Here is a 25,032-nt window from a genome sequence, read left to right as displayed (position 1 = left end):
ATTTGACTTTCCTTGATTAGAGAATGTTAGACCATAAGGCCCACATTTGTGAAACAGAAGAGAATGTTAACTGAGTTGTGTTTTTCTCTTTCTTATATATTCTCTAAACATTTCTATTTTTAGGTCATTTTGCTGGAAACATCGACCAGTTCAAGCAATCACATCTAATAAATACAGTGGCTCTTTACCATGTACTATCTGTTTGGAATTTGTCGAGCCTATTCCTACTTATAACATATTACAAAGTCCCTGTTGTAAGAATGCTTGGTTTCATAGAGACTGTTTACAGGTAAGATAGCTTTTTAATCTTTGTTTTCATAATATAAAATCTGTTGCTTGTCAATTTGAGTCTGGTGTCATGAAATAAAATCATAAAATATCAGTATTCCTCTCTTGGAGCCTATTACACTCTTGGGAGCTCTCTTCTCACTTCTTAAATCTGTATTTACTCTGCTCAAACAAAGAAATAGTATCACAAAAACCCCATCTCTTGGAGCCAGAGATGTAGTTCAGTGGTCAGTTTCTTACCTAGTGTGCATAAGGCCTCTTGGTTTAATTCTCACTGAAAACAAACAAATGGACTACATATTCAACTTGATTGAATGTCTTTATTTAGAACATTCGTAACTATTTTGAAAGAAATTCCAATTATTTAGTCTTGTATAGAAAGTGCTGTTAGACAAAACCAGGCCAAATAACAAAAGATTTACTTAACTTTTTAAAACATTGTTTTGTAAAGCTTAGACTTTAGTTTGTTTAGTAAAATAAAATGGTTTGGGTTATTGTCAAAAGCATTCAAAGTTATCAGATGTTAAGTTGCCTTATATTTCAAAAAAAGACTCAATGAAGCTTGTCTGATTTCTGGGTTTTTTTTTTTTTTTTTTTTTATAGTCTCTTAAACTTTTATACTTCAGTTATTCAGTTAGAGGTGATAAAGTTTCTTGGAAATTATTAATTCTTCCATGCATTTTATGTGAGATAAGAGCCTTTAAAATAGTAATACTTCTTAAAGATTTGTATTTAACTGACTTTAATTATTGACAAGTATCTTAATTTCATAAAGATTTGCTTTGTATTTATTAGTAATAAAGTAGAAAGAGTTCTTAGATTTGACCTAATGTTTCATGAGTTTAATGAACACTGTCATTTAAAACTGGAAGCACTGGACTGGGATCTAGCTCCTTATAGAATGCCTGTCTGTCTGTCTGTCTGTCGGTCTTTCTTACACACACACACTTACACAGACACATAACACACAGAGACAGTACTATGTGGGGAGAGGGAGGCAGACCCTAGAAATAATGCTAACAAAAAAAATGCTGTTTTCAAAAACTAATTCAGAATTACATACACATAGAAACCTGACTATTACATAAATGTCAAGAGCAGTTGCTTCAATTAGAACACACTAATTCAGTCACTGTCTCTTAACAGGATCTATAGAGACTTTTCCCCCTCTTGATTACAGAACCTCATTAAAATCTGAAGTATACCCACGCTGGCTTATAGTATATGGCTAAACGATATTTCTGACCACTTTGATGCTGCATGTAGACATTTTGTGAGAAGAGACTAGACAGATGGAAAGAGTGCGACTTACTCAGTTTGGATTTCTCTGTCAGGGTTTGGTAGCCTCCACATGTTTTGGGGTAGCTGGTCGGCTGACTTTGTCTCTGGCTTTGTTTCTGTTTGTTTCCTTTTCTACCAGATACGCCTTTGTATCAAACCCCATGCTTAGTAAGATACCATTTTCTGTTTGCAATGATGTTCCTCTAGCTATGTAATACTTTGCTGTGTATATATATCATTTGCTTACAATCCTCTTTCCTTCTTTAGCATCCATCAGCTGTCCCTTCAGAACACCATATTAAGATATATTATCAATTACATGTTTTCTGTCTTTCCATTGATATGGTCCTTAAAATGTCTTCCTATTTTCCTCTGCTTCTTCTAAATGGGTTTTTTTCTCTTCATGTGTACACTTTTTTTTCTTTTTAAAATGACACTTTTAAAGCCAGGCATGTCAGCACAGAAGTAATAGGCAATAACTTCAACACAGGACTATAAAGGATGGTAGTGGAAGGGTTCAGAGATAGATACTTGGAACTCATTGCCCAAATCAGTCTAGCTGAACAAATGAAAAGACTGACCTCTACATGCACACCCATGCACGCCCAGGAAGACACACATATGAATAACACTTTGCTCATACTATAGTTGTACACAATAGATACCAGATTCTGAGCTGGAAGCATCTGCTCCCTCAGTGATGCAGTGTGACCTAGGAGCTGTAAGATAAAAATAAAAATCAACCCTCTTCTCCCAATGCTGATGTTTATGAGTGTTTTCTCATAGAGACAGAAAGCAAACTAAAATAGTGTTAAAGTTTGAAAAAGTAAATTGTTGACTCCTGAAAAGGTAAGAATCATGGATTCACGAGATGTTTTTGAAACTGAAGAAGAGTTGTCTTTGTTTAGGGTGGCTCTGCTTATAGTTCTAAGAGCCACTGAACAGGAAATATTCTTGTGATACAGGAAGGCAAAGAGTATGTTCTATTAGTTATTTAATTCACAACCTGATGAGAGGAGCATTGCTAACAATTGATTTTCCCATTTTTTGCTATAGGTTCAAGCAATAAATGCAGGAGTATTTTTCTTTAGATGTACACTATGCAATAATACCGACATCTTTCAGAAAGAGATGTTGAGAATGGGAATTCATATTCCTGAAAAGTGAGTAACATTTCGCTTTTTGACCAAAAAGCATTTAAATGTAGTGTCTACTAATATTAGCAATAATCACTTATGTCTGATTAGTGATTGTGGCTAAGTAGACATGGCATCATGGGTTAAGTGCCTTCTAGATGGCCAGCTTTTGGAGAATGGGCACTGATGTCAGTGTCTAGTTAGATGATGTATCTCAATCAAGTCCACTTGCAGGTGATTTGTATAGCATCTTCAAGTGATCTAAGCTAGGATAAATGGGTTTAAATGGAAAAGGAGAATTTTAGTAATGGCACAAGGTGAGAAATCCTGAGTTGAAAGTTCACTGTGAAATTATAAGATAAATTAACATAGTGGATTTCTGTGCTGAAAAGATCAGTGCCGATTTTTATCCTTGTTTGTAAATTAGCAATTCCGTTAAAGCAAACACACTATATCTTATTTCATTATAGAGATGCATCCTGGGAATTGGAAGAAAATGCGTATCAAGAGCTGTTACAGAGTCACAACCGCTGTGATGTTCGAAGATGTCACTGCAAAAAAGGCAGAGACTATAATGAGCCTAACAGGTATTTCTGCAAGTTGTATTGGATTCAGTTGTTCCTTTTTAAGACTTAGCTTTAAATGTTGGTTTGCTAGTCAATTAGAGGATGCTTGCGGTTTTAACTTAAGATTAAGTATGTTTATTAAGTGTGTATGTTGCAGAGAAATTTTTGTAGTCAGTATAGAAACATTTTTTGTAAATTTTCATGAGGCTATTCCACGTTGAGGGGGTGTTGTAAGTGTAATTACACACAGAGCTCCTGTAACAATGCACTGAAGGATTTTGAGAGGCTAAAGTCCGAGAGCCTAGGTACTTGTGACTGATTTCTCAAGATTGTTGCCTAGAGATGATGCAGGTGACTGTCTCTTCACTGTCTCCTTGTGGTTTTCTCTCTTGTCTGTGGCCTATCACTCTCTAAAATATGTAATTGTTACTGTTCATGTAATCTCCCTTATCATAAGAGGCTTAGAGTGTAGAGGTCTCGTGTATCAAGCAGTGGGTGTGAAGGGTCTCGGGCACCAGCTTCCGAGGTACCCTGTGCATCACAGGTCCCCTGATTTGCATCTGCTATTTGATGTCACTGTCATGGTTTAACCTGTCTTGGGACACAGACGGCTGTTCCCTAGATGCTTGCCTTTATTATTGTACACTTTTCGTTGTAATGGTAGAAGGCAGCTCAGTGTTGTAGGTGGAACATGGGTCTAAAGTCAAGGTAAACCGCGTGGGAAACCTTACTCTAAGGCCTGCAGCAGTATATGAGCTTAGGGAAATTAGCCCCCTATGATTAGGTTTCCTCCCCTTAAAGTATATATATATGATAGTGCTTCTTTCCACTTTGAAAATTGTGAAATCTTAAAGAGGGCATAGTATGTAATAAACTCTTATTTTCACTGTCTTCCTCGTTGTGAATGGGCAGAAGTACTGAGTCAGGCACCTATGCGCTATCCATTCACACTCTCAGGAGAAGATACCCACACATACGGGTGTTGGGAGAATATCTAACGCCTACCTGCCACCAATATTTTCACAAATTCAGGGAATGTGTGTGTTTCTGTGCAAAAGATTGTGTACTCATTCCCACACAATGTGAAGGAAGCTTCCTGCTCAGTACCTTCATGTGTGTTGGGATAGTTTTATGTCAACTTGACACAAGCTAGTCCTCTGAGAGGAGAGAAATGCAATTAAGACAGTGCTTCCATAAGATCCAGCGGTAGGCATTTTCTTAATTAGTGATTGATCGGGAGGAACCAGTCCATGTGGGTAGAGCTGCCCTTGGACTGGTAGTCCTGGGTTCTATATGAAGGCGGGCTTAGGTTCCTGCCCTGAGCTCCTAACCTGTGTTCTCACAGGAATGGGCTCATAAATACTATTCTTCCCAAAGTTACTTTTGGTCATGGTGTTTTATCATAGCAATAGAAACCCTAATATGCACCTGTATGGGAATGCATATGGATTGTCATACACAGGGCACCATGAGAGGCAGAGAGGAGCAAGAATATGAATGTGAGCAAGGAACAAACTAGGTTGTGCTGTACTGCATAGCATCTGAAATGGCAGAACAAGGGTTTTTTTATTGGTTTGGGTTAGGACATTCTGTGTACCTGTATCTACAAACCAGATACTGCTAATACTTGATACTTCCATATCAGACATAGTGAACAGTAGTCTCTGTAAACATACTGTCTCAAATGTAAAGGAAAATACTGCTTATCATAAGCCTTTCTAATAACTACATTCTCTGTATATATGTTTATGTTAGTATTAGTTTAGGTTTTTAAGTTTGTTTGGAGGAAGAGATTACAAACTTAAAATGAGAGAAAATGCCTTAGAGTCAGGTGTGTTGAGGCATGTGTAAGTAAGTCACTTAGTACTTCAGAGGGGGAAATGAAATATTGTAGGTATTGTCTTTTCCTTCCTTTGGTAGATTGGTTGTGGTTTACGGCAGGGGGCTGAACTATAGGCTCAGCTAGTAACTGCTGTAATCTGATGTAATCCAACACTGAGAGAACACACACAAACATATCCTTTTCTCTATGTCCTCAGCAAATGGGAAGTAAAGCGATGTCAGTGCTGCGGTTCTAGTGGGACACACTTAGCCTGCTCCTCACTGCAGGCTTCGGAACAAAATTGGGAGTGTTTGGATTGTAGAAGGATTACCTACACATCAGGTAATAGTTTGTAATTTTGAATAAAGTTGCTTTTGTTCAAGTGTATGTTGTTGAAAATGTTTTGACTATGTTTCTGTTGAGCTAACTTCGAGATTTAAATATGTAGATTTCCAAAAGGCCCCCAAACACCCATTAGCCAACTCTACTAATGTGACAGTTACTGACTGCTTGTTGGAAGAGTCGTCACCTAAGCTCCCCAGACAGTCAACTGTAGCCCAGCATAAAGAACTACTGAGGTATGTATTTTGAATTTTAGAAAAACATAAAAATCATTTTGAAGAAAATTTTGACTTCAAATGCCACTCATATATAGGCTATTGGCTGATCATGTAATTGTTTAGAAGAATGATTTTTTTTTCCAACTGTAGGACCCAACCTACAGTAAAATATCAGGCCACATTAATCAATTGAAGTATTTTTCTTCTATACTGAGTCATAATATAAAATAATTTTAAAGATATGGACATCATAGAAAAATACCTTTACAACATTACTTGATTCCAGACTAAAGCAAGAAATTCAGTTATCAAGCACAGCACGTCCTTCTAGAAAAGAGTCCTGTTTAACACAATGGTTGTTTTTTTGTTTTTTTTTTTTATCCTATATCCATTGCTTGCTTTATATGTAGTCAATGTCAGGAGCCTTAAATGTCAGCTCTTTCCCTGTAGAAACTCAAGGCTTATCTGTAAATATTACTGTGCTTATTTCTACTTCCACAAAGTTCTAAACTAAGTAATTTTTGTAATCATGCATAAACATTTAAACAAAACTAGAATTAAATTTTATGTTTTATCAGGTATGTTTTTATAGTTATGATTTTTAACTCTGCATAACTAAAAAAAAAGTTGGAGTCTTTGCAGTGTAGGAAAATGCAAGAACATGAAGTTCTTTGATGTAAAGAAGGCTTTAAAACACAAAGGGAGTTTTTTAAAAAAATACTTGATAATTCTGTTTGCCAAAAAGTAGAATATTAGATACATGCCAAAAAAGTGAATTACTAATTCAACTGAAGAACTTCTTCAGTTCTTTAATAAATTGTTAAAGTGCTTTTATAATAAATGATTCATTGTCTTATATTCATATAGTTTGAAAATAATTTGATATTTAGGTTTCCAAAGATGTTGCACTAGAGAAACTTGACTGCTTGTTTGTATTTTAACGTCCAGTCATATGCTTGAAGAGCAGCATTGACATTCTTAAGGAGCAAGAGTGCAACTGTTATAATAAAATGTGTGGGCTGTGTTTGAGGAAGGACAGTGTGACAGAAAGATGATCCGTGTACATACAGTGAGTCCATTACTTCTACCTGAGACAGGAAAAAGCTAACTCATGACTCACAGATGATAGAGTACACAGAGGTTCTGATCATGCAGATGGACCTTGTGGCTCAAGGTTGTGCATTTATTTTTAATTCTGTTGCTCTAAGACCACACTTTAAGAATTGCTGATCTAGATGGTCTAGATGTTGATCTAGATGGCTAAAAGGTATTTAAGGGAATGTGAGTTCTGTTGATAATATTAGCTGTATTATCCTATAAAGCTTCATTATTGATAATTGTTTTAGTTATTGGCAAGGAAGGAAGCAAAAATTCAATCTTTATATCCTTAAATCTGAGTCCATATTAGATATTCAAATAATCTTCAACATTGCTGCAAATGATCATAAGTTGGTAGATAGTTATAATGGGGGAATTTAAAAGTAGATAATCAAGTAAATGTTTTTGTTTTTGTTTTCAGTATTATAAAAAGAATATCTTTTTAAAAGTAAAAACTGGACAAAACAAACCTACAACTTTTAATGTTCTCTAACTGCTGTTTCACATAAACTCCTTTAATGTTCTTTATTCAAATCTGTATTTTATAGGCAAGGCAGCAAATTTAGGAGAGACATTTCAACAATATTGGTAGAGTTAGGATTCCAAATTAAAAAGAAAGCTAAGACATTATTCATCAACAAAGCCAATGTGTGGAGGAGTGCCTTAGAGCAGTTCCAGAGCCAGAAGTTTAACCCTTCCTACTCCATTGAAGTAGTGTATGTCACTGGCAGTGACGAGGTCGGAAGCAATCATCCTGGATCAAAGCAGGAATTTCTGAGTCACTTAATGCACCATCTTGAGAATTCACCAGTGTTTGAAGGGTCCTTGGCAAAGAACTTGTCTCTAAATTCTCAAGGTAATTATTTTTATTATTATACCCACTGAAGGTAGCATGTGTAGGCAAAGCCAAGGTACTTGGTTTGCATATTCTTTAGGTATATCTGGAATAAATAATTTACATTTGTCAATGAATGAGAATTTGATACTTTTAGACTGGAGGACATCTGGGTTTGGAGAACTGGGTAGGAATGCTTGCTGTGCTTGAAACGACCCAAGTTCAACCTGCAGTGCCTGTGTTGAGCAGCTCACAGCTCGAGCTTCAGGGCACCCCACCTCTTAGACACACATGCTTTATTTATGCAGACGCATAACTAAACATAATTCTTACATCTGTGCTATAGCGGTATGCATAATATTTTCATAATTAAATATGTTTATTTAGACTTTGTATTTTCTTGAATTTCATTTGATTCATATCACCAGGTGAAATGGACAGTTATTTGGGCTCTTGTTCATTCTTTTTACATTTTTGAGACCAGGGGTTTCTCTGTATAGCCTTGGCTGACCTGGAACCTGCTCTGTAGACCAGACTGGTCTTGAACTTAAGAGATCAGCCAACCTCTTCATCATAAGTGGGATTGAAGGCATGTTCATTATCATTATAAAGAAATACTTTGTGTTTTTTGCAACATGGACTTTGCACTAAGTCTCAGGAATGAAAGGAATGAAAGTCTCAGGGTACTGCTCTGGAGTTAATACTGTTATATGGACTTGGTATAGAGGGTGCCTTTCTATATTTAGGGAAAGATCTATTTTGGTTGAGTAAACACTTGAAAACAATGGGTAACTTGATGTTTCTTAGGAGTTTTTTCTTAGAAGGAAATGGAAAAAAACTGAGATTTATTACATTTTAATTTCTTCCTTTATCATTGCCTGAAGCATGAGTTTCTTTCTATTTATAAACTACTCCCTTTCCCCAAATACTTAGCTGTGAGCTTTGGCATAGTGAGTGGAAAGCACAGAAATGTAAGCTGGAAAGCCTGAGTTCATCTCTGTATGTTTCTCTCTAGCGGCTCTATCATGATGAATTACCCTCCCTGGATATAGGTTGTTTTTTTTTTGTTGTTTTTTGTTTTTTTTTTGGTTTTTTTTTTTTTTTTTTTTTTTTGAGCTGGAAAATCTAGCTGCAAATAAGATTATTAATGAAGATATAATATTCTCAATGTTACGTATTGTTTTGAAGAACTAGTGTAATTATAAAATTACATTTACATAGCTTTGTTGCCTATCATAGTTACTGCTAAAGCATTTTTAATAACTTTTTTGAGTATTTAAAGCTATGAGCGTGGTATGGTAACATAGTATTGAATTAATCTCCCTTTTTGTAAGATAATAATATAAAGCAACAACCTTAAAACTGTTCATATGCTTTGATTTACTAATACCATATGTATGAACAGACCTGCACAGATCATGTGTTTGATTGAGCCAAACTATGTAAGCTGATAATGATTGCAACATCATATCTCACAGTTAAATATGTCACAGAACATGGATAGCCTACAGGAAAGGAGGCTTTGGACTATAGTCCATTCTAGTCTAATGCATCTAATAGCTGCGGTTAAAAACCTGTTTTGAATAAATTTAGAAAATTTTACAATATAGTGCTTGGGAAAACTCAGATACAACTGCGTATATATACATTTACTCAATGCAGACAGAAGAAAGCCAAGGCATGTAAACTCACTGTGATACAGTTAGTTATAGTTACCTTTTAAAGGTTCAATTCCTGTGAATGAGTGTTTTGCTTGCATGTCTGTTTTTGCACCACGTATGTGTGCCTGGTGCCTGCAGAGGTCAGAAGAGAGCTGCAGATCTCCCTGGAACCAGAGTCACAGATGATTGTGAGCTACTGTGTGGGGGCTTGGAACAGAACCCATGTTTTCTGCAAGGGTCATCACTCCAGCCCCTGGTCATAGATAGTTTCTTTTCCCAGAGATTTACATTTTGTTCTACATTAGGTTACTTCTATCCAAGTGGGATGTTTTTAAATAGATTTCTAGGGAAGGTTATATACAGAATGGTAGCTTCTTAAATGGTTATGTTATAAATGTTTAAATTTCTTTCTAGCTGTATATGTCTTCATTTTAAATTGTTTGTCTTAGTTTATTTTTATCTGTATTTACAGCTGTGAAAGAGAATCTTTACTATGAAGTTGGCAAAATGCTTGCCATTTCTTTAGTTAATGGTGGTCCATCGCCTGGTTTCTTTTCTGAAACCTTGTTTAACTGCCTTGCTTATGGACCAGAAAATGCTCTACCATCTTTGGATGATGTTTCAGACCTTGATGTGGCACAGATTATAATCAAGGTGAGAAACATGCCAGTTCATTAAAATATAAATTACATTGTAGTTGTATTTTATTATCAGTGATAGATCTGTTATACAGAACCAGTTCAGAAACCAGTTCAGTTCGGCATGGTTGAACACACCTGTGTAAATGTCACCAGTTGTAAGACTTCAAGGCTAACCTGGACTGCATAGTGAGACCTGTTTTAAAAACAACAACCACAACAGAACATAAAAGTCAAACAGCTAGAGATGAACATTATACTGCACTTTAGAGTGGGGACTAGCAAATTATAGTCTGCAAGATTTGCTGGGTGTGGTATGTGTTCATTCCATGATGCATATGTAGATACCAGAGGGGAACCTGTGGGAATTGGTTTTCTTTTTTCATCATGTGGTTTCTAGGATGGAAAATGGACATCTCTTATATTTCTTGGCATAATTTTATTCTACCCTGTTTACTATAGAATTGAATATAGCCTTATGGTTCAGTAGTTCAGAGTGCATAGAGTGAGTGACCTGGAGCGGTGCTTCATGCTTTTAATCCCAGCGGTTAGAAGGCAGAAACAGGTAGATCCTATAATTCCTGGTCAAGCCTGGTCTGCATAGAGAATTTCAGGCCAGCCAACGGACTGCGTATTTAAGACTCTGTCTCAATAAGAGAGATGGTACTGCTTTTGGGCGAAGATCAAGTTAGGTCAAGCATGCATGCGTGGCAGGCAGTGCCTACAAGCACGGGCCACACACATAAATTGTTTTTTAATTTTAATAAAATTGAATATATTATGTGTATCTTTTGAATTGCAGCAATTGCTGAGAATAAATGGGTAACTTTAGTATATTCTGTTACAGATAGATACCGCAGCTGATTTTAACATTTTAAAGTCAGTAATAAACGAATACTATAACTACCTAGAGTATAGTGGATGTTTAAGACTTATGTCATCATTAAATGATAAATACATGTTGGTAAAAGACATCCTTTTCTACCATGTCATTAAGAGAGTCAAAGCACCTTTTGAGAGGTAAGTTGCTTATTTCTATGTTAAAGATTCTTTTAACTTACATATATTTATTTGGTAATAAATATAAATGTTTAATTCCAGAGAATGTTAATGCTATTTAAAATACTTTAAATGTTAATTTCTCCTGAAGAGTCCTAATTCTGCCCAGAATTACATGAAATGGTTCCTCAGAGACGGACAATCAGCCCTTCAATTAGTAATCTTTTTCCTAGTAAAAACTCACTTTTATAACCATTTGAACTACTAGCTTTATTCATTCATGTAATCAGAATTGAACACCTGTGACGTTGAGTAAATAGGAACCAAATATATGTGTCTTAGCTACTTTTTTTTTTTTTAAAAAGGCTGTCTTCCAAGTCTTTACATAGCTAAGGATGACTTTGAGCTGTGTTATGCCTTCTCTACTTCCCGAGTGCTAAAATGACAGATACATTCTGTCCTATCTGGTCAGTAATCCCAGGTCAATCCTAATACTTGAGGATAATGTAGAATTATGGGCTAAGGTAGTGGTTCTCAACATTCCTGATGCTGAGACTTTCACACATTTCCTCATGTTGTGCTGATCTACAACCTTAAACTTACTTAGTTGCTACTTTTTAACTGTAATTTTGTTACTGTTGTAAATTGTAATGTCACTGTCTGCTATCTGACCCCTGTAGAAGTCTTCACCCACTGGTTGACAACCACTGGGCTGAGAGATGGCTCAGCAGTTCCTGTCAAGGACCCAGGTTTGGTTCCCAGTTCTACATGGCCTCTAAAATCCATCTAGTGTCCGCTTCTGGCCTCTGAGGACTGTTGTCACATGGTGCACAGGCATGCATTCGGGCAAAGCTAGCCATACATATAACAAGAAACCCTTTTTAAGTGGATACTGGAGAATTAAGATCGCGTAGTAATTACTTGATTTATTCAACACTTCATAAACAGAAGTCTCAGAACCTAACACGCTGTCAAAATGAAGTTGTTTTCTTTTGTACAGAGATTCACAGTCCTAATATGATTAGTTTCTGGGTAGCTCTGTACTGTATACTGAGTATTTCCTTTATTTTATTGATTATTGTAAACTTGGGCATAGATATCTGTGTGGTTATAGAATTCTTAACGTTCCTGTTTAAAATGTAGAGAGTTGAAGTACATTACCAGCTTTATTACTTCTATCTTCTGTCCTCTTGTCAAATAACCATTTTGTCATTTTGGTGGTTTTTCCCCAGTTAGGTATATGTATATGTACACATCTGTGTGCATGAGTACTGGTGGTCAGTGTCCTCTATCGTCTCTACCTACTCCTTTGAGGCAGGGTCTCTCCATAAACTTCTCTATTAGGCCTCCTCATGTATCTAACCTCCTGGACTAGAGTTGTAGGCATGTGCAGTTTGCTTGGCTTGTTACATGGGTCCTAGGATCTGAACTCCATTCCTGATGGTTGCATAACAAAGTCTCTTAACCATTGAGCAACTTTCCAGCCCCTTGTCATTTTCTTTCATATTTTTAAATTTTAAAAAATAGCAAATAAATATATTATTTATTTCATTAAACATCAGTGTGTCAAATATCCCCCCTTTCTGTCTTCCTTCCTTCCTTCCTTCCTTCCTTCCTTCCTTCCTTGTTTAAGCATGACAGTATTTTCTCTAGATCACGCCATAACAATGATTAGACATTTTCCTCCTTTTTACATTTTTGTGTTATTTTTTTTGAGGCAGGGTTTGTATACATGTACAAATGTATACATGTGTACATATATGTATGTCTACATGTGTGGATTGCTCTGCTGTTGTAACTGAGGCCAAAGGACTTTACCTCTTTTTTTGAGAAGGAGGTCTCTTAGGACTGGGAAAAGAAAAGTTCTCATAAAACCAGTTTTTTATGTGGACTCTGGATTAAGCATAAGGTTTCCTGCTTGCAAGTAAAACACTTTACTGATTGAGCTCTCTCTCTATAGCCCTTGAATAGCTCCAAACAACAGCTACTTGTTGCCATAAGTCTTGCAGATAGAAGTCCAAAATTCAAGTGTGTTTTTCTGAGATTTTGAGCAAAAAAAATCGCTCTGGTATCTGACAGCTCTGGGCGGCACTTGGCTTATGATTCAGTGACCTCTCTAGGTATGCCTTCCTTTGTCCCATTGGATTTAGAGCCAGCACTCATGATGATCTCATATCAAAATCCTTACCATTTATTCTGACCAGACATTCTTGCAATTTATTCTAAGAGCGCTGTCAGTCACCTTTTTTGCAGACCTCTTTCTGAGCCACCCTACATACAGGGACTTCCTTCTCCTTGGGGTTTCACTTAGCAACCATGTATAGGAAGTTTGTCCAGTCCGCAACTACTTTCAATAAAGTATACCTAGTATTTTATCTCATATCTAAAGGCATGTAGTAGTTCTTGTTGGGCTATTTTATTTTTTGTTTTGTTTTAATCAGCTATTTATAAAACAACGGTTAAGAGCTGGAGAGAAGGCCGGCCCAGAGGTAAAGAACACTGACTACTCTTTCAGAGGCCCTAAGTTCAATTCCTAGCAGCCAGCCATATGGTGTCTCTAGTAAGATCTGGAGCTCTCTTTTGGTGTGCAAGCAATATTAGGCCCAACACTGTGTACATCATAATAAAACACAGCTTTTTTTTAAATGCAAGGTAAATTTGTATAAAACACACATGTATGTATGTATGTTGCCTTATTTTTCTCTTCAAGTTTTAAACAGGGTCTGAAAACACTTGGTGTTTTAGAGAAAATTCAAACCTACCCAGAAGCATTTTATAACATCCTCTGTCGTAAACCTGAAAGTCTCTCTGCAAAAAACCTCAGTGATCTGTTCACAATTCACACGTTACTGGACGCACAAACGTTGAGGTTTTGGAACAGTTACTTAAAGGCTATCGAGGGTATGTGGAATTTTTTTTCAATATGTTTTTTTATGTTTTTTGCTCTTGCCCTAAGAAGACTTAAATCTGTTACTTATATTTACAGAGGAAACAAGCATAAGATAAAAGGGATGAGAAAACTTACCCAGCATATTTACTTCATAAATCCAAACGCATGTGTAGTTTAAGATGGAAACATTTTTCTAAATGGGTGGTCATAATAGCAGAAAGCAGTCTTGATGCTAATTTCTGTTTCATCTATTTCAGTTTAAAGTCAGACTGAATTCTTTATCAACTTTACTCATAATAACAGTATTTGTTAATTAAATATTACCTATGTTCCATTTTATAAAAGAAATTTTTTACTTTTAAGTTTTTCTGCATTTGTTAAACTATCATATTAGTGATTATATAAGAGAAGTGTAAATGGGTAGACGTTGATTTTGTTGAGTTCTACATTGATTTGCCTATTGAATGTACTGCTTAGCACACTTTGTGTCTTAGTTCGTCCTAGATGAATGTCAGAATCTGTTACTTCAGCAATCTCAGTCCAGTAAGAGTCTTTGCTGACAGTTGAGTTTTATGGATTTAATTATCTTTTCTCTGTAATTGCTAACTTTTCAGACGGTAAATCTGCAACAACAGTGGAAGACATTCTGATTTTTGCAACTGGTTGTAGTTCCATCCCACCTACCGGATTTAAACCCGCTCCTTCAGTTGAATGTCTACATGTGGATTTTCCTGTTGCAAACAAATGTAAAAACTGTTTAGTTCTACCAGTCACCAACACATATGAAGAGTTCCAAGAAAATATGGATTTTGCCATAAGAGACACTATAAGACTAGAAAACGAAGAAAGGTCTCACTTACTACCTCGGACATTAAATGTTTCTTCTAATGAAGAAAGGCTTTTTTAAAGGCTGCTATTGATACCTGTTTTTATTAATCATCACTTTTGAACATTTTGGCCAGCTTCTTGGCCCAACAAAATTTATGACTTTCTCATAAAGGGATGGTTTGGCTTCTGAATCACTGAGGGTTTGGTTAAGGCCTTCTAGTCATCTTTGGTGATAGCTTTCTATTACTGTGCTGCCTTCCTAACTTCAATATGAATATTTTCTATTACTATGCTTTCTTGATATCTTCATATATGTTTAGAATGGTCGTACACACCGTTCAGCTGTACAGGTGCTCAGCTATATTAGCATGACATATGAAAAACTTTTCTTGATTTTTATAAGTTAGAATTACCTTTTTAGGATGATTTCCTTTTTTGTGCAGTTGTCAAATTTGTTTTGTTTTGTTTGTTCTACTTTACTCTTTGTTTTGTTTTGTTTTTTTCCTACATAGTCCTGGTTGTCTTGGCACCTGGCTATGTAGAACAAGCTGTCAAATTTCTTTATTTTAAGCATTAAATAGAAAAGTTAGCTAAGTCATCTCATAAACCAGAGATATTTTTTAATGTTTTTTGATTAAGTGACCAATACAACAATCAAATAATGACTAATTGGAAATAATGTATAAAAACAAAGCTTTACAAATAACTTGAACCTTTGTGTCTTAAGCTTAAAAATCATGGCCAAGGAGTTTTCAGGTGTGCTTGAAAAATACCTTAGAAAGTGCATAGTGTTTATGTCCATGTGGTCAGTGTCTCATGTTTGAAACCATGTAGATGACTGAAGAATCTCTGGAGTGTTACATGGTTTTGCTACATAACAGCTATTTATTATTAAGATTGTATGATTGGTAAGATCTCACTCACCATAGCATTCTATAGTTACCTTCTTTTGCTTTCAAAAAATACATTGTATAATCAATGAAAGAATTATAATTTAAAACTACAAATGAAAAAATACTCTAATTTTGCCGCATAGAGATAAATTATGTATTTTGTATATTCTTTATAAACTATTTATTTTTCAATTTTTCTTGTCTTATGACAGGGTCTTTCTATAGAGTTCAACTGTTGTAAATTTGCAGTCTTCCTGCCTTAGTCATTTAGGTGCTGGGATTATGGTGTATATCAGTGTGCCCAGCAGTGTTTGAGTTTTTCGAGTATATGAATGCTACCAAGAGTAACAAGAAACCATGTGATAAAATCAAGCTCTGTACAGTCTCTTTTCAAGGCACAGTGGCACACCCATCCCGAGACACTAAGGCAAGGGGATCAGGAGTGATAGCGCAAGGGTAAAGAAATAACTAAGTCCATGAGCCACTCACGGTAATGCCTTCGCACATAAACACAAAGTGTGTGTTAGCTGCTGGTCATGTACTGCTGCTCCTGAGAAACACAGGATTTTAAAGGGATTTGATCCCTTAGACAACAGGATTGACTTGGTATTGGTAATGCCCTTCTTAATGCCAAAGGAAAACTCAATTGTCATCCTAGTGCCATTTTCTTGGTTACCTCCCAAGCTGTTCTTTACAGAACTAATGAAGTTTCTCTTTATCTTAAGCATTTAGTAGGAAGCAATTAAGTAATCCACCATGAATAGTTTAAATCTCAAGCTCAGTAGACAGCTTTTATTCCAAGTGCATTAAGTCACACCTTTGTTTAACCTGTTTAATCCATACAACTCCAAAATGCTGTTTTTTAGCTTGTAGTTTTTTTTTTTCCCCCTAGGATAGTAATTAAAGTGAACACAACCCTTGTAGAGCCTTGGGTGGGATTGTGTATGGAGCCTTTGACTGGCTGGCTACAAGTACACAGAGCATAGCCTTGGTGGTGGTATGGCCTAAATATTAACAGGTTACTTACTTTCAAGTGAAACACCAGATTTCATGATGTCATCTGGTTCGAAGCTTTTTTTCCATGGTCTTTATATCAGATTATATACACTTGATTGAGGCTTACCAGAGAAACTGCAGTGTTACTGTGTCATGCTTGTAACTGTTCCTATTCTGTTTTATAGTATAGTTCTTACATTAACATACATAGTTACAAAATTAGTTACAAAATTATGAAGGAACAGTTCTATGTTTGGTTAAGTAAAAAGCCTGAACTAGAATGGTCTCTGTTATCTGCATTTATGTTTCCCCCTAATTATTTTGGAAGCTTTTGGAATTTGCACAGTCCGTGTTTATAAAGGGGGTAAAATGGTAAGTTTCCCCGTGCCTTTTCCTTTAGTGTTCAGTCATGACAAAATGTTAAGAACTAGACTGTTTATAAATCTGGTTACTATGCTTCAGAGAATGCATTGTAAAGCATTAAACACATTTAATGGTAAACTGCTTGAATTTATATTATCTCTAACTTGGGAAATTTTGTAGTCCTTGAAAGAGACCCAGTGGTCAAGTTCTTTTTTGGCAACCTTCAAATACACTCTACTACCACTGTGTATGGGAGTCTGTGCTTAGAAATGGTTAATAAGTTGGCCTTTCTAGAATCTATCAAAACGCATACTGCTGGGGCCATAGCACAGTGGTAGAATGGTTTGCCTAAGTAGCATGTGCAAGGCCTTGGGTTTAATTTTAAAGTACGACGAAAACATTAATAAAAACATGAACATTTAACAATAACGTTTCTAAGTAAATGTTTTTATGCCATTAAATGTGAAGTTGTGAAGTGCTCATATAAACTAAATAAACGTGTTGGGAATCTGTTTGAGGATTACCATTGCTGTGATGAAGCTGACCAAGAGCAACGTGGGAAGGCAAGGGCTTGCTCTCTCCCACGTGGCTGTTCCTCTGTGAGGGAAGTTGAGGCAGGACTCTGCAGCTGGGGTTGATGCACAGTGCTTGCTGCCTCCTGGCTGGCTTTCCATGACTTGCTCAGTTGCTTAAGTAAGCCAAGGCCACTAGGCTGGGGGTGGCACTGCACACAGTGGACTGGGCCCTTACCATCACTTACTAAGTAAGAAAAGTCCCTTTCAGACTTGCCCACTTCCTGATTTTACAGAATCTAATAAGGATGTGAAGATCTTTTAATTCAGGTGTTTCTTTTTCTCTTCATTAGTATATAATTGCTTAAAACAATGGCTATCATACATGTATGTAATGCACTTTGGTCATACTCCCCTCATTACCTTATAATTCCTTTTTCTCAATATCTTTTTAAATAGTCCATTTACAAGACTAATAATCTTACTAATGTGGATAAGATTCAAGAGCCTTTACTCTCCTTGTCTGAGAGCTCTTTGAATTCAAGAAACAAACAGTTCTGGGCTATTTTTTCTATGATAAAACTATCCCCTAAAGTGGTTTAGTTATACCAAAAAATCTGGAGTTAGATAAACAGCTATAATAAATTTAACTCTGAAATCATGTTTTTTTTTCTCATAATGCAATATTAATATCATTCTTGGTCTTAGGTTTACAAGGACTTTTATATAGTTACTCTTTTGAGGATTAGTTATATTTCACTTTATATGTTTATTCCCCACATTACACACTATTGGGCAGAAATACAAACATGCACACTGTATAAATGTTATTGTCTTAGTATTTTCTGATAATGTGCCTTACTAGTCTTGGAAGGAGTATGTAATGGAACTGAAATGGTTAAAAGACAAATTTGTACTTAAAAGTGGGAATGCTCAGGTGAATAAGATTTAAACTCATTTGAAGGTGGAAAAACCATTCTTCTCCTAGGGCACAACCTGTTTGTTTTAGATAGCCTGTTTTAACTTCATAAAAATAGGTATTTTTATATCTGTCAAAAAGAGCTCATGTTTTCAGTGTAAAAAATGGAATCTTGATATTAAAAAATAAGATAAATTATTTGTATAATTTTCAAAGCCAAGTTTTTTAAAGTATGATTTCATCTCAGAATCTGTCTGAGAATTAATTCCTAATGCCATGTCATCGGTGGATTCATTGATTGGTAATAAGTTGTCATTGTATATATTTTTTACACTAATAAAATCTATTAAGTAAATGGTCGATGTGAGATTTATTTAGTAATCACAGGCCTTTAAATGTGCCAAACCTGGCTGTGAACATTCAGATTCTGCTCAAAATCATTTGTTGTTTTTTAATTTGCACTATTGAGGATATTCTGCCATTTGGCTTTTCTGTGATTTTATACCCTAGCAGGCCAAAGCTAGATTATTTTCCTGAAGAAATCGGATTGAGGAAATTACCAATTTGTTTTCAGAGAAACGAGGGAAGGGACACTACTTTCCTGGAAATCAAGAAAATTTCTTGGCGGGCCGGGTGGTGGTGGCACACAACTTTAATCCCAGCACTTAGAGGCACGCTGATTTCTGAGTTCCAGGACAGCCTGGTCTACAGAGTGAGTTCCAGGGCAGCCAGGGCTACACAGAGAAACCCTGTCTCGAACAAAACGAAAAAAAAAAAAAAAAAGTATTGGCGCCTCATTTGGTCTTGTAATTTTTTCGAGGATTTGAACTTCGTGAAAAGTACATTATCAATTAGATTGCGCTACACTACGCCCATGCTCTGAGAAGCAACTTGAGAGTAGTGACGTCAGAAGGCTTGCCCCGATTGGTTGGGAACGCTGCTGGGAAATCGGGAAACACCAATGTCTGGGACTAACGGCGAGGGCCGGGAGGAGGCGGGTCGGCTACCTATTGGCCCGCCCATGGTTTTGCTTCCGGCGCGGAAGGTAGTGCCACGTCATCTTCGGGCTCCCAGTGCCAGCCAGGCAGTGGATGGTGGGAAGCAAGATGGCGGCCACTGCCAGCATTCGGGAGAGGCAAACAGGTACTCGGTATTTCCTTCTCTCCAGTTTGTGCCTGAGCAGCGATCTGTCATCTTTTCTGGGTTGTTCGTACAGCTCGGAGTTGAGCTTCGAGAGCTGCTCTATTTTGAGGTTGTGGGAAAGTGATGCCTGTAGCTTCACAGCCTTTGCCTGTTACCACAGGCAGAGCCTTAAGTAGGCAGGTTGCTACAGCGCTAGCTACTTGTTTTTTAATGATCAAGTTTTAGAAGGCCATTACGGCAAGGATTGGCAGGTGGTGTTTTCTTTCCTATATTGTCACTTAACGAGGTCTATAGGTTTATGTTCGTATTTCAAGTCTCCCAGGTTGGTTTGGTTTTCACTTTCAGTATTAGGGTTTTTTGTTTTTTGTTTTCTCACTTTAGCCATTACAAAATACTGCCAGGTTTGGCACATTTAAAACCCTGTGATTATGAAATAAATCCCACATCGACCATTTACTCTGAAAATCTTCTTTGGACCCATATTGGAAGAAGCTGAAGAAAAATGCCAGGTTGCTGGAAGAGACTTCAGAATGTCTAAACAAATTTCCAGCGTCCTTTTTCACCTGTTTGACAGGTAGTAATCATAAAATGTATAACAATTTCATAAGTAGAGCATATTTGCACACCTATTTATAAAGTAAAATTTAAACATAGATATTTCTTCCCATGGTTTTAGATTTTTTTCATGTGAGATACACCTAAATTTCCTTTTTTTATGTAAACAACTCTAGAAACTTGATATATGTATATTGGCCCTAAAATACTTACACATATATATGCATATCATGTATAAACGTGATATGTATAAATCAGAAATGATTTACATATACTTGTCTAGAAACTTCTGAAGAGGACAGAAATAGGCTATAAGCCATAAAGAACTTTAGTTCTCTTGAACTTATGCTTATTTGTATGAAAAAGAATTGGTTACAAGCAATTCAACATCAGAAATAGGCTATAAGCCATAAAGAACTTTAGTTCTCTTGAACTTATGCTTATTTGTATGAAAAAGAATTGGTTACAAGCAATTCAACATAGCAATCGAATTTGAACTGTGCCTGATTTCTTCCCTTGTCTTAGAAAAATGATAGTTTTAAATGTAGCTATCATTTAAACTACTGATCAGAAAGCATACTGAGTTGTATGTTTCTCAGTAGGTAATTTAGTAAAACTGGTCTCAGTAAAGCATAACTTAAATGTGGTAAACAAATACTGTTTGAGAATGCTTGATAATTAATTTTATTTGCAAGCAAATAGAAGCCCAGCTTCTCTTAGAAGTTTGGGTCCAATATCTTTTTTTTTTTTTTTTTTTTTGGTTTTTCGAGACAGGGTTTCTCTGTTTAGCCCTGGCTGTCTGGAACTCACTCTGTAGACCAGGCTGGCCTCGAACTCAGAAATCCACCTGCCTCTGCCTCCCAGAGTGCTGGGATTACAGGCGTGCGCCACCACCGCCCGGCTTGGGTCCAATATCTTAATAAACCTAAACGAATTAGATTTTACTACCCGTCAGTAAAACTGCCCTAACGAAAGCGAGCCTTTTAAAATTTGAATTTATGCAATAGTACATTCAGAAATTGTAAAACACTAAAACCTAATATTACATTTTTTGTTTTTTGGTGGAAATAAACTTGATTATAGAAAGATTCCACATTATTACTATGTAGCTTGTGCTACATCAGTTATTAAATTCATCGTATAAGTAGATCATGTCTTATTTTCAAAACAAAATCCTTTATAGGAGTAACATTCCATTGATTTCTGTTGAGAAAATTTAGGAACAACAGTCCTCAAATAGTCTTAGGTAGAAGATGTTCTACTGCAAAGTAATTTGCAGTCAGTTTGCACGGCTGATATGACAGTGAACTGAGAATTTATCATTAGTTTAGGTAGTTTCTGTTATCTTCATTTTACAGATGAAGAAACTAAAGTACAAAGGTGCTCACTAGCATACAAGTTCTTGGTTTGTCTCCCTATAGTGTCTCTGTCTCCTCAAATGCCACGTTTATGAAAGCTTCATGCATTTTTTTCCTTCTCTTTCTTGTCTTCCATTTAACAGTCAGAGTAAGCTGCTTCCTCCTGTTATTTACTATTGTGGGTTTTTACTTGTCTGTCTCTCAGTATTGCAGAGTCCAAATCAATCATTTTTTTCTCATGATGTTATTTCATCTGGCCTCTTAGCTTTCAGTATTATATATTCTGATGTCTTGGTCTTCTGTTGCTATGAAGAGGCATCATGAACATGACAACTCTTATAAAGGGAAGCATTTAATTGAGGCTTTCGAACAGTTTCAAAGGTTTAGTCCATTATCATCATGGTAGGGAGAATGTTGGCCTGCAGGCAGACATGATGGTGGAGAAGTAGCTGAGTTGTTCACCCAGATCCACAGATAACAGGGAGAGTCTGGGCTTGGAAAGGGCTTTTTGACACTTAAAGGCCCACCTCCAGTGACCCACTTCCTCCAATAAGGCCATACATCCTAATCTTTTCAAATAGTGCCACTCCCTGGTAGCCAAGTTGTCAGATCTGAGTCTAAGGGGGCCATTCTCATTCAAACCATTACAGTTGGTGAATCCCATGTCTACATGGCTAGTGCAGACTTCTATTCTGAAATCAGGCCACTTGATACCATTAACGAAAGCTTCTTTCTTATAGTTCCTCATGCAAAACTCCATGTGGTTTTCTTTTCTTTCTTTAATTCAATCCAGATTTACCAGTAAATCATGCCAGTTTTACTCTAAAACTGTCCAGTACCTGTTGCTATCCCCCAACACCATCTTGAATTTCTGCAATAACTTTCTCTCTGTGCTGTTCCTCCTTGTTCCCTTTCGTTCTTTCACAGAAGGCACGCACACTAAGCACGGCAAGCACGTGTCTAAAAGGTGGTCATAGCTTCTTATTTTGAAGATGGTGAAGGAGAGCTAGCTTCAAGTTCACAGGGAACTAGTTTCTGCCTCAGTCGTTTTGTTACTTTGTTACCTTTCCTCAAACTCCACATTTGGGTTCCCCATCCCCACCCCACCTCCATTTGTTTCCTCTCTGTAGAATCTTCTTTCATAGTAATTTCAAGTGAGCAAGTGGCTCACTCACTTGCTCTAGGCCTTTACTCAAATGTGCCTTTCTCAGGAGACCTTCATAATCACTAGTTAAATTTATACCTCACCTTACTTTTCTCCTTTCCTGGTCCCATTTTTTTTTTTCCAAAGCATTTATCATGATCCCATACATCCTGGGTTTTACTTAATTTGTAAATGACTTTTGTCCCTCAACTATAATGAAAGCTGTATGAGAAGGTAATTTTTATTTGGTCTGTTTTCCTTCATGTGGTGCCCTATAGTTAGGGCAGTATCTAGTACATAGTAAACACTCAGCAAACATTTGCTGAATGAATGAATGAATGAATGAGTAAACAGTACATATAAATGACAGTGTTTACTCAGTGAATGAGTGAAGATATTTTTCTGGGTAAGGGTGAAGTTACCTTAACAAGCATAAAACTGTAGGGTAATGTATTTAGAGCCGTAAAGAAAACTAGTTTATCATTTCCATTAGAAACAGTGATTTATTAAAGTGTTAAACTCTGGTCAAGTAGAATTACATACTTTTATCACTCTTTAAACATACGCTATGTGGTTCATTGACAAATTACTTGTATCAAAGCCTATTTGAACAAGTTAGCCAAGGCTTGGAGTTGGCGAGGCTGTCCTAGTTGAGCCAGAATGATGTGAGAGTGTCTGCTGGAACTGCTCTTTCATGGTGCGATGGATCAACGTCTATTAACTCTGGAGAATGCCACATGCCAGCTTACATGGCGGCCAGGCTGTGGTTCTCCCTGCTTGTCACTGAGTCAAGAATATCATCAGCTTCTAGAAACGGGGTTTTCTTGTGTCTTGAGTGCCTGAGCGAGGAAAGAGCACCACTGAAAGCAGTCAATCCGGGAACACTGTGTTTGTGCTATTCATGTGTATTTATGGAATTCTCTTACCTCTGTCACTCTTAGAAGAAGGTATAAATTGTTGGTAATGTGTATTACTGTAGCACCAATATTTTCAGGGGAAAAAATATAGGTTGGGCTAGTAACGTGGCTCATCAGGTAAAGGTGCTTGTCACCAAACTGATGACCTGAGTTTGATCCCTAGGACCCACGTGGTAGAAGAAAAGAACCGACTCCCACAAATTGTCTCATGGCCTCCACATGTGTGGAATAACATAAGTGCATGCACACAATAAGTGTAAAAAATAAAAAAGGTTTTGTACACACATAAATATCCTCCTTTACTTAGCTCTCGATATCCATGGGTTTTGCATCTGGGATTCAGACAACTGCAAATCAAAGTGATTATAAGTAAAATGTATCTGTACTAAATGTGTACAGACATTTTTCTTGTCATTGTTCCTTAAACCTTGAGGTGCAACAACCTGTCATTTACATTGGTCTAGGTATGAATAGCTAATCTGCTGTGACTCCTTTGAGTTCCCCTGGGTTATGTGCAAATACTATACCATTTTAGGTTTTAAAATACTATCAAAGCTATATTAAATGTGAGGGACTCAGCATCCAAGGCATTTTAATATGTAAAGGCTCTGACGGAGAGGACAGAGCGTGCTGATGCCGTCTTTTCAGGATTAGTACCGAGCAGCCACATCGCCTGCCTGCCTCCACCTGTGTCTGTCAAAGAGTAGCTCTTTGGATTGTAGATAATTCCATGTTACCTAAACATTTAGAAATCAATGTAGCCTGGCACGGTGGCACGGGTCTTTGATCCCACCATCCAGGAGTCAGAGAATGGCAGATCTCTGTGAGTTTGAGGACACTGTGGTGTGCATAGCGTCACACCAACAACCAGAGCTGTAAGACCTTGTCTCAGATCAATTAATAAAGTAGGTTTGAAGGTAGTCACTCTTAAATCACCTGGTTTGTACATTTTCTTGAGTGCCTGGCTGTCTGAGTTTCAAGTGCTTGCCTGCAGGAAGTCATATGTTTAATCTTCAGCAGCACATAAAAACCAGGAGCTGTGGTAGTGCATGCCTCTCAGTTACCCCAGCACTTAGGAGGGAGAGGCAAGAACATTAGAAATTCAAGGCCATCCTCAGCTACACAAGGAACTTGAGACTGACTTAATATGACTCCATTGGAAAAAGGAAAAAGTCACACAGACACATGTACACACAGAGACGTAGCACCAGCCAACATAACAGAGTTTCATTTTCCTTAGAAAATATTTTTTTCTTTTTAATCTACTGTGGATTAAACAGGTGAGCAAGAGAGACCACAAAACCCTGTAACCTGTAAAGCAGGGCTGCTCTGCTCTTTCGAAGTGGATAACCTCAGTTACCAGTTAATCTCCTGTATTAGAAAGTCTCGGTTTTCCCAAGGATTATAAAGTAATGAACTTGTATACCCTTTCCGTGGGTTTATTGACTGTAAAATATACTCTTGAGTAGCTAAGAAATAGACCCACTGAAATGGATCTCCATATGAAATGGTTAAGCATGCCACAGATAATCTTGTTTCTATATAGGTTTGCTTCATCAGGAAGCAGCTACTAAGGCTGTTGTGAGAGCAGTTTCTTTTGGCATGTGTGTGAAAAGCATTATGGGATTGT

The 25,032-nt window shown here is 36.8% G+C and overlaps 2 protein-coding genes across 6 annotated transcripts in view; both read left to right on the top strand.

Moving 5' to 3' along the window:
* The window catches only part of G2e3 (G2/M-phase specific E3 ubiquitin protein ligase), a 30,668-nt gene extending 12,635 nt beyond the window's left edge, over positions 1–18,033 (top strand). For 2 of the 4 annotated variants that reach the window (XM_052185891.1, XM_052185892.1), the window contains exons 6-15: positions 124–289; positions 2,626–2,732; positions 3,176–3,292; positions 5,311–5,435; positions 5,542–5,671; positions 7,300–7,607; positions 9,720–9,901; positions 10,733–10,905; positions 13,595–13,785; positions 14,389–18,033. In XM_052185891.1, the coding sequence (XP_052041851.1) occupies positions 124–289; positions 2,626–2,732; positions 3,176–3,292; positions 5,311–5,435; positions 5,542–5,671; positions 7,300–7,607; positions 9,720–9,901; positions 10,733–10,905; positions 13,595–13,785; positions 14,389–14,681 (1,792 nt within the window). In that variant the 3' untranslated portion in view covers positions 14,682–18,033. The other 2 variants (XM_052185893.1, XM_052185894.1) reach the window with 2 other exon arrangements.
* A 1,285-nt stretch (positions 18,034–19,318) lies between these two features.
* Scfd1 (sec1 family domain containing 1) overlaps positions 19,319–25,032 on the top strand; it is a 73,120-nt gene continuing 67,406 nt past the window's right edge. For both annotated transcript variants that reach the window (XM_052185889.1, XM_052185890.1), the window contains exon 1: positions 19,319–19,428. In XM_052185889.1, coding sequence (XP_052041849.1) covers positions 19,377–19,428 — 52 coding nt within the window. In that variant the 5' untranslated portion in view covers positions 19,319–19,376. The remainder of the gene's footprint in view (positions 19,429–25,032) is intronic.

The sequence above is a fragment of the Apodemus sylvaticus genome, chromosome 6 (genome assembly GCF_947179515.1).
Source record: "Apodemus sylvaticus chromosome 6, mApoSyl1.1, whole genome shotgun sequence".
NCBI classification, from domain to species: Eukaryota; Metazoa; Chordata; class Mammalia; order Rodentia; family Muridae; genus Apodemus; species Apodemus sylvaticus.
This window is presented reverse-complemented; position numbering and strand designations above follow the sequence as displayed.